We start from the raw sequence: 9,970 nt of genomic DNA on the forward strand, positions 1-9,970 counted from the left end.
AAGGCTTCTCCCGATGCTACCAACTAACTAAACTATGTTTAGTTATTGTTTTGACACCCTAAATGCATATGATTTCTTTGAACATGAATAATCTATAAATATGTATTCTGCTGAAGGTTTTTTCCCTGTCTGTCTCTGCAGTGAATAGGAATTTCTCATTATTTATTTAGAAACCACTGTATGTCTCCAGTGAGTGATGGAGTCACTCTGTTTCATGAAGAATAATTCTGCATCTTTCATATATCTCTGCCATATTATCTCCTGTCTCTTTTTATACCTTTAGATCATAACTCCTGGTTCTTATTGGTTTAGACAAGGTCACATAAGAGGAAGTAATTTTCTTGATGTCCTATGATGTAGGCAGTAGTTTATAAACTGGTCTCCACTTGACTTAAGACGAAGTACAAAACATAGCTATTGACCTAACAAAAATGCGTGTGTGTATACCTTTCTAATATGTTGTCCATCTTGTAGACAAATTTATCTTTCTCACATGCACACTCACATATATGGTCTTGATTGATTTGTCTCTCAGGGTTATTAAACACAACAGAGATAAAGCTGAAATTTGGTACAAGTGTAGCTCAAAACTAGAGATGGGCATAAGCCAGCTGACAAACTAAAGTTCCTCACAATTTTTGGCTGGTCTGTGGTTTGCAAACTTAAGAACCATCATGAATTTTCTCAAATTATGATGCAGTTCATGGTGGTCTGTGAAGAGCAGGGGTTTAAACCCCTGCTTTCTGTTTTTCATGATAAACAGCTGAGCAGCCGGGAACCACTTAAACCAATGCTTTCTGCTCTCTGAAAAGCTGTGGGGAGCAGAAAGCAAGGATTTTAATGGCTTCAAGCCTGGGGCTAGCTGCCCAGGAAAGCCCCTTTAAAAAGCTGAGCTGCACTGAGCAGCTGCTCCTGCAGCTCAGTTGTTTATTTGTGTATGTGTGTATGTATGTGTATGTGCCTGGAAGTCATGATTGACTTCTGGCAACCCCTAGTGGGGCTTGGGTGTTTCAGAGAGGTGGCTTGCTATTGCCTGCCTCTGTGTCCTGGCCCTGGTATTCCTTAGAGGTCTCTCATCCAAGTGCTTGCCAGGGTCAGCCCTGCTTAGCTTCCCAGATCTGACGAGATCAGGCTTGCCTGAGCTGTCCAGGCCAGGGCCATGGCTCAGTTGTTTAGATGAGAAATAGCTCAGCTTGTGGGTGCAGTCTGCTCCTGTGGCTCAGCTATTTAAAGAGCTTTCTTCGGCAGCTAGCCCCGGGCGTTGGCTGCCCAAGAAAGCCCCTTTAAACAGCAGAGTCTGACCCAGCAGGTTGCCCCCGCAGCTCATCTGTTTTGGACAACAAACCTCACGAGCCCCATTCGGTTTGTATGTTTGCCCCCGCAGCTCATCTGTTTTGGACACAAACCTCACGAGCCCCATTCGCTTTGTATGTGAACCGCATTTTGTGGTTCATGCCCATCCCTACTCAAGACATCCTGATTATTTTAAATGGCTATAAGGGGGACATTTTTTACTTGAGGACAAGAAATCTACCTCATGACAACAGCCAGTACTCCAGCACAGAACAATTTAGGCTTCACATGGTTTTAATACAGATATATGGGATAGTGCTCTTCTCACATTTGATCTAGCCTTGGGTTGACAAAGAAGTTGGTATAGTGGCCAGGAAAGTATCTACATTTGGAACTTGCCAGCTTCAAACTAGAATGGAAGATTATGGGACTTTCCTCTTTGTTCTGGTTGCAGAGTGTGAGCTGTGTTTTGTCTTGTCTATCTGCATCCACATATTTATATCAAAATTATACATACATATGCAAGATGTGTTAATTATCCTGTTTAATAATATGCATTGACATCACCACATTTGTCCAACATTGTAGCATGGCCACAGAAGGGCTGTCAAGACATTTTTCATTGTGACATTTTAGTGTGGCTTCCATAAACTGGCACTGACAACGTTTTGCTTGCATTTTAACACTCTGCATTTACTTACATTGACATTGCAATAAGATGCCTTTGACAAGTTGAAGGCTTATACAAAAGAAGCGGGGTAACAACATAATTAAAAGCCAACACCACCAAGTAAATCCTAATTCTGATCTGCCCCTCTGTACCCATTCCCCCTCAAGAGGAGAAAATCATTATCTGGGAAGGCCTCTGGCACTGTACTTCTAACTGCTTGAGCAAGTTATTCACACCTGCTGTCGTATCATTCCTAGCTCTCTTTGGCTAGATGCTTGCTTATTTGTTGGAACATTATTGTTGTTGTTACACTATTAGATATGGGCTGAGGGAGTACTTTTTTACTTGAAAGCTTTCAAAGTATGTAAGAATTCTTCATCAGCAAACTTATACTAAATACATAATTTAAAAACCTGTTCATAGCCTATTCCTTTTTCTCATTTTGTATGATGAATATGATGACTTGTGTACCATGTAGAGATATGTTAACAGTAGAACTTATCAAACTTTCTAAAAATACGTCTTCATTAAAATGCTCTATTTTGCAGTTTCACATTCATAACTTGTTGCTTGAATGTCAACAGCAACTCTTGTCATAGTGTTTTTAAATTTTATTTATATATTTAAGTTCATTTATTGTCTGCCTTTGTCATTGAGAATCATGGCTGATTACAAAATTGTAAAACACTGCCATAAAGACAAGTAAACATATATCCTAAATAAGGCAACAGAATTTGATCACACAGTTAGAGGAGAAGTTAAAACAGTAAAATACACCCAATAAATTGGATCACACAGTTAGACAACAAGAAACAGAATACAATACATTCAATGAACAGTAAAAAAACCACCCCACTCATTTAATCTCCACCCCATTTAAATAATCAGGCCTAATTTACCACATTATGGTTAGAAGACAGGCTCGATTCAAGCTGCTTTTGTGCTGCATAGGTAGGTGACAGCAAATGGATTATTCTCTTGGCAGAGTCAAAATGCAAAACTTCCAGTATTTAAAAATGGAAAGAGAGGAAGTCCATATTGCAATAACTGTCCATGCTTCCTGTTAAGAGACGACTTCACTGGTGGTCTTGGGGGAGGGCCATGAATGACACCTGCTAAGGAGACAGAAGTATGCATCATAGAAGGAGGCAAGAATGACCCAGAGAGTCTGATATGATGAATTCTTCAAATTCTTGCTGTTTGGAAGCAAGGGAAAGATGTCTGCACTATGGTAGGAAGTGGGGCCTTGGCTAGTCAATTGAATACTAAACTCAGAGATTCCATTACCCCAGTGCTCTTACTAGATCAGCAATCTTCTGTTTTTAGACAAGAAAAAGGAACGAACCAGTAGAGGGTGATCATATGTGAAGATCCTTGGACAGTAAGTTGAATGATTCCTTTATCAATTCGGTTTCCCCCCAGATCCTTGATTCAGTTTTATTCCTTCTCATGCAGCAAATATCATTGATGCTACCTGAAAGCGTTACAGGTTTTGTTGTCACTAAGAATGGCTATAAGAGCCAGTGTGGCGTAATGGTTGGTGGACTCTAATCTGGAATCCCAGATTTAATTCTCCACTCTCCCACATGAAGCCTTCTGGGTTGCTGTCATGATCTTAGCTGTGCTACCAGAGGCCTACTAGGCCCAGAGAGCCTGGCTAGCAGTAGGTGAGGCTGGGCCTACAACTCCCAGAAACCCCTGGGAGGTTTTGGAGCCAAAGTGGACCAATAGGAAGAGAGGAGGGCTTGGAATAAAAGTTCTGGAGCAACAGGAAGAGCTGTTCTTTCTTCCAGAGGGCAGAGCCAGAAGAAAGGCTGCTGCAGGGGAAAAACCCTCATCCTGAGGGAGGGGTGAGTAGTGTAAGGCCACTTGAGATAGTGAGCTAGGGAAAGTATATTTAGACACATTAGGGCATTTGATTTCTTTTCTTTTCATCTACTTACTGTTATTATTCTGCACCTTGTTGTTTGACCTCCTATAAAATTAACCTTTTTCTTGTTTCACTCTGCCTGGTCCTCACGCCTATTATTCGGCCAAAAGGGACATCTGAAGGTCTTGGGAGGGTGCTCTGGGCCTTCCCTAAATCCAGAGTGGTCGCAGCGTCAGGTGACACCCCACCTGAGTCGTGACAGTTGCCTTGGGCCAGTCACCGTTCTCTCAGAACTTTCTCACCCCACCTACCTTACAAGGTGCCTGTTGTGGGGAGAGGAATTAATGTAAGCCACTGAGACTCCTTAAGGTAGAAAAAAATGGGTATAAAAACCAACTTAAAAACCAACTCCTTCTCCTCCTTTCTTAATGTCAGACTAATGTGAATAGTCGCCAGATCATCTTGTACTGCAGTCCCTGAGCCTTACTCTAGAACAAGCCATGGTCATATTATATTATGACAAGTCCTCAAACTACCAGTTCCCTAACACACTTTACTATAAGGGAAGGTCTCTCCATTATAAATTTTGTTACTACAGTTGTGTGTTCAGCACTACTACTGTGCTTTGTTTCCTACTATATTACACACAAGTTCACTTTTGTAAACTTAAAGACATCTGACTCAGCTCTTTGCTATAAGAGAAAATGAAATTGTTTTGACAGGTCTAGTTTATTATTTGTATATTGAATCATTTATTTCTTCCAGGCATGATAGGAGATCTTTTAAATTTAAGATGAGAGCCAAACTAGACATTTTGGTGTCCTTGTAGCCACCACAAGGGTGCCACTGCTCTTTTAAAGTGATTTAAAAATGCTCCCCCCCCCCCAAAGGTAAAGGTTCCCTTGCTTGAAAGCTAGTCGAATCTGACTCTAGGGTTGCGGTGCTTATCTCCGTTTCAAAGCCGAGGAGCCAGCGCTGTCCGAAGACATTTCCATGGTCATGTGGCCGGCATGACTAAACACCAAGGCGCATGGAACACTGTTACCTTCCCACTGAAGTGGTACCTATTTATCCACTTGCAATTTCTTGCTTTCGAACTGCTAGGTTGGCAGGAGCTGGAACTAGAGACGGGAGCTCATTCCGTCATGCGGCACACTCAGGTCTCAAACTGCTGAACTACCGACCTTCCACATCCTGCAGTTCAGCGTCTTAACCACTTGAGCCAGCGCAGTTTCCCCCCCCCCCCCCCCCCCCCATTTTGCTTCAAAATGTTAGGCTGCTGGTAGAATCCTTCATCTGGGTATACCAAGGACTTAGTAGAACTCATTTTACCTTGGGCAGGGAAAAAGTGGGCATGTGGGAAGATGGATTAGAAGGGCATAGAGCTCAAGCTGTATTTTGTGAGAAGTCTTTACAACTTTTTGGTCAGTTTACTGGTTGGTATACTGAGTTGTTACTCTGTTGTTAGTCTACGTGATATTCATAGTAGATCACATTTTTTCCTCAAATCCCAAATAGTCTGCAGAATTTCCATATGCTGTCCCACACTCCCTTGCATTACTGGGCTATTGGCTATTGCTTAGCTGTAAGGCTGCCATTTCTGGGTTGGGAAATCCCTGGATATACGGGGGTGGAGCCTGGGGAGGATGGGGTTTGGGGAGAGGATAGCACTCAGTGGGTTATAATGCTTTTGAGTCCAGTCTCCAAAGAATCCATTTTTCCCCAGGGGAACTGGTTTCTGTAGTCTGGATATTAGTTGTAATTCTGAGAGCTCTTTCAGGCTGCACATGGAGGCTGGCAGCCCTACTTGGCTGCAGTAAATGGGGAAGAGAGAAGTTGTTGAAGAAAAATAAAATTTCCTCCTCCTGAGTCTTGGCTAAGGCTCATGAGTTGTCCTCTTTTCCTCCTTTTCGAGTTCTCTTGGACTCTTCACTGAATACCTGAATGTTTCAACTCTGAAACAAAACAAGTATTTTATGCCCCTCGGTCCCTTTCTTGTCATTCTGTCAGTCTTTTCACCCTTTTTGTCTAATTCAGTGTATCCCTCATGCTGTACTTCGAAACACAATATTTTACAACTCCTCCCCTTCTCTTGCCATTTTACTGCCTTTTAAATTTCTCTTCAGGAGTGGCTGAAATTTCTGAACCATAGTCCTGCTTAGTGAGTCTTCACCAACAACGAGGGAGGCTTGAATAGAAGGCAGAGAAAAGAAGGGAAACAGTGGCCTTGTCCATAGTTTGAGTACAGCTGGAAACGCTTTTGTAGTGATCTGAAGGAGAAAATGAGGGGCACTGCTACTGAACAGACCGGAATTTCTGCATTCAGACATCGTGACAAACCACAGTTAATAAGCCAATTCACCATCATTTAGAATCCCAGTTTAGCACCAACTAACAAATCACAGTTTGTTAGGCAGCCTTAATTCAGACTAAACCAGAGTTAAATCAAACCGTGATGCATAATCATTATATTTGAATGCAACGGCTATGGGTGGGGTTTTTTTTTGGTTTTTTTTAATGAAGCCTGTTTGCTAGTAATGATTATCTAATTCAGGAATTCCTGGTAAGTTTTTCAGGACCCCATGGTCTCCCTATAACTCAGTTTGAAAGCCTTTATTTTAAACAGTTTAGATTACAAACAACTTAAATTATAAACAATTTTAAGTTGTTATGGGGTGCAAAATGTAATCTCAAAGTAAATTAAAATACACTTTTGTTTTGTACTTTAATCTTTGATACTTTTAAGCACAGCTGAAATCTCTCCCCTTTCTGCTCTGTGATATGAAAAGTCTCCTATAAAATGAGCCGGTGCTTACCCAGAGAGGAGAGAACTGTATATACGCAAAGATAACAACAAGAACTGGATTAAACTATTTTTATGGCTTTTTCTTTAATTGAGAAAGGATCACTATTACTGCTGCGGTACTGGGACAGTGGGCCTTAATTGTGTGTTTGGAACTGAGGAAACGTTTGGGATGGTATAGTAGAACATCAGCCTTTAGAGTAGTTTACACTGCAGTTATAAACAGATTTGCACCTTTCAGAGTTTTTTGAAGTCAGTGGGCTTAGAATGGTGTAACTGTTTAAAGTGGCCCAGTTAAAAGTGCACTACATTCTAACCTTATAGAGGAGGTTTGTGCAAATCCCGTCACTATCTGAATGCCTTGCCAGCATTGTTTTGTTGCTTGTGATAAGTGAAAAGTTGTGAGGATCTTTCTATTATAATAGTTATAAAAATGCCATAACAATTTGAGCAGAAAACCAGTTTCTGTAAAATAAAAGGGTCCAAGCTAAAAACAAAAGGAATCCTTTTTTAATGATCAGCTTCTAAATTGCACCCCCCTTTTTTTAGATAGTTATATTGTATATCCTTCCCCCCCCCAATGGTAAAAACAAAGAAGTTATATGGTATAGTAATTTTATTTGCTTTTTTATTTGTTCCTTATTCACTATACCCAAGCAAGCCATGCTGTTTCTGAAGGCCTTACTACACTGTGTTTCCACTGAATGAGATAGCTCATTGTTAAATAATACTTAACTAGTAAGAATATAACACTAATAATCCATCACTGTCAGTTGTCATTATTGAAGTGCTTTCCTTTCCTTTCATTCTTTCAAGCTCCTTTGATCCATAGATCTTGAGCAATGGATAAGGAATCTTTATTTTTTAAGGAAAATATGGTGGAAAGATACTTGGCCACTGGCAGCATAATCTTTGGATCACTATCCACCAACAAATAGGGGACTATATTATCTTTTGATACAGTAGAGGGTAGTTTTGTTAAAATAGGGGCGATCCGTAGTTCACAGTAGGAGTGCTTTCCTCTTCACTCAGGAATCCCCTTGTATGTGAAAATCATTTCTAGTCTTAATTTTTGTATTTGAGCAATATAGCTTTCATAGAACTAAAGAATACATCTCCATACAAATTTCTGTTTATTCAGTTTATTGTGTCTTCCTTCAATAATCTATTTTGGATTTTTAAAATTCATTAATGTTTCTCAGTCCCATTCTCTGCCTGCAGGCACCTGAAGCAACAAGCCAATCAAATATAGAAAGATCACATTAGTATAAAATGGATAAGAAGCTTCTAACTTTGAACAAAAGTGTTTGTTCTCAGTCCATTTCCTAATGTTTTGGGGTGTTTATTTTATCTGAAAGGAAAGCCTAGCACCTATTTGGCTTCCTTAAATTTCATGCATTCTATTGTTTCATCCGCACTGGAATAAGAAGTTTTGGTCGGGCTGCAGAGTTTCAATACACATTGATCCTCTTTGCCCTTTTAGTTTTGAAAGGGATTATGTACGTAGCTACTAGGTGTCATGTGGGCAGAATCAGAAGGGGCCTAACTTTACATAAATCATTTATATCGAGAGAACCGTTTAGTGTGCTGGCAACATAAATCAACAACAGTATCCATTACCATTCACCCCCCCACCACCTTTTATCAGTATTATCTTGATAGAACTGATCCTAACGCATGGGCCAAAAAAAGCTGAACCCTACCTTCGGGAAGTCTAGCCCTTTTTAATTAATTATTCTGGGCACACAGAGCTTGGCCCTTGCTATGTGGAATAATTGCGGCCAGCCAACGTTCCAGGTTTTAACTTCAGTGGCAATAATAAATAGAAAGTCTCATGTGATGCCACTATTTTAAAGTAATTAATCACCTCCACTCTTCCTTTTTCCCTCCCCCCTTCTTCCCCCCCCCCATGTTGATTTTTCCCTGTCATCCAACTAGGGAGATTCAGTCACAAATGTTTAATGATATATATATATATGTTAAGAACAACCATTAGGTAAATATTGTTTGTGTGGGTTTTTTTTTGGGGGGGGGTGTAAGGAGACCTCCAGATTGTAATTTACAAAAACCATATATATGTTGTAAATTGTGAACTTAAAATGTGCATAAAATAAATGTCTGTTTATAGGCAGCTGCTGGCTTACTAGTGGAATATCTGAAAGATCATTGCTTTATTTTTTTTTAATGTCATGCGGTACATGCGCTAATAGAGATTGTTAATTAACACCAGTGGGGCCGTCAAAAAAAAAATCTCCAAAGACGCTGTATTAGTGCCAAATGGGGGCTTTCAGAATCCTCCTCCTCTTCCAAAACAGAATGTGGCAGCTTGTTTTTCATTTGAGGTTCTTGACTGAATTAATATAAATAGTTCATTTTCGACATATAAATACATTATCTTGGACAGTAATCCTAGCTATTTGCACGTGCTTATTATTTTTTTATGCTGTTCTAAAGAGGAGGTGAATGCTCTGACCTGCCAAGAGTCAATGTTTCTTTAAATAATTCTTGTGAGACCTGACCAGCCATCATGTATATTCAGTGTGACAGGGACAGATGTGACAGATCGGTTCTGACACACTTCCATACCACAAGTCAGTGGCTTGAGGTGACTCATGTCCTTCCTTTCGATTCTGCCCCCTGCTGCAGGACAACACAACGATGCACGAATGAACCTTGCCATTGCTCTCACTGCTGCCAGGTATGGTGCTGCCACAGCCAATTACACTGAAGTGGTGTGCTTGCTGAAGAAGACAGATCCAAAGAGCGGGAAGGTCCGTGTCTGTGGAGCAAGGTGCAGGGATGTTCTCACAGGTATGTGGTCTTTGCTCTCTAAGGTATTTATAGACTCTTCTGCCTCTCTTTTGCCTCACAGGTAACCTACGTTGGCTCTCACAGGCATTTACTTTGGCTCTGCTTTGTTTTGACAAAGGCGATGTTGCCTACATTTGCTTTCTGCCATTTGGTGCATACTGAAATTATTCATTCCCCCCCCCCCCCCCCACATTCACACACAGATCACTGACTGGCTTTCCTGCCCACTTGACTAACTACGGCAGTATCCCAGCCTCTGCATTTTCTTTCCCTCTTTGCTCTCCTCTTGACAACATTCAGTCCTTTTATCCTGAATATGATTTTGCTCCAGACCAGAGAGGCTGAGAAGTTAAAATGGCCCAGGATTGGTCCTCCACCACAAGCCACCAGTGTGGAGACCACTGTTCCCTCTAAGCTGAGTTAGTGTGGGCTAGTTCACAGTTTTTTGGCCTCTGGCTCACAGATTTTGTCTTAGCTCAGGAAGGATGGCTCCAGAGCAAACCAATTTATGAAGAAGCCAAAT

At 40.9% G+C, this 9,970-nt stretch overlaps 1 protein-coding gene across 1 annotated transcript in view; it reads left to right on the forward strand.

Moving 5' to 3' along the window:
- The window catches only part of GPD2 (glycerol-3-phosphate dehydrogenase 2), a 139,403-nt gene that overhangs the window by 76,723 nt on the left and 52,710 nt on the right, over positions 1–9,970 (forward strand). Inside the window, exon 7 of the mRNA XM_015411566.1 lies at positions 9,283–9,447. Within this exon, the coding sequence (XP_015267052.1) occupies positions 9,283–9,447 (165 nt within the window). The remainder of the gene's footprint in view (positions 1–9,282; positions 9,448–9,970) is intronic.

This window comes from Gekko japonicus, unplaced genomic scaffold (assembly GCF_001447785.1).
Source record: "Gekko japonicus isolate JY-2015 unplaced genomic scaffold, Gekko_japonicus_V1.1 scaffold6, whole genome shotgun sequence".
NCBI lineage: Eukaryota > Metazoa > Chordata > Lepidosauria > Squamata > Gekkonidae > Gekko > Gekko japonicus.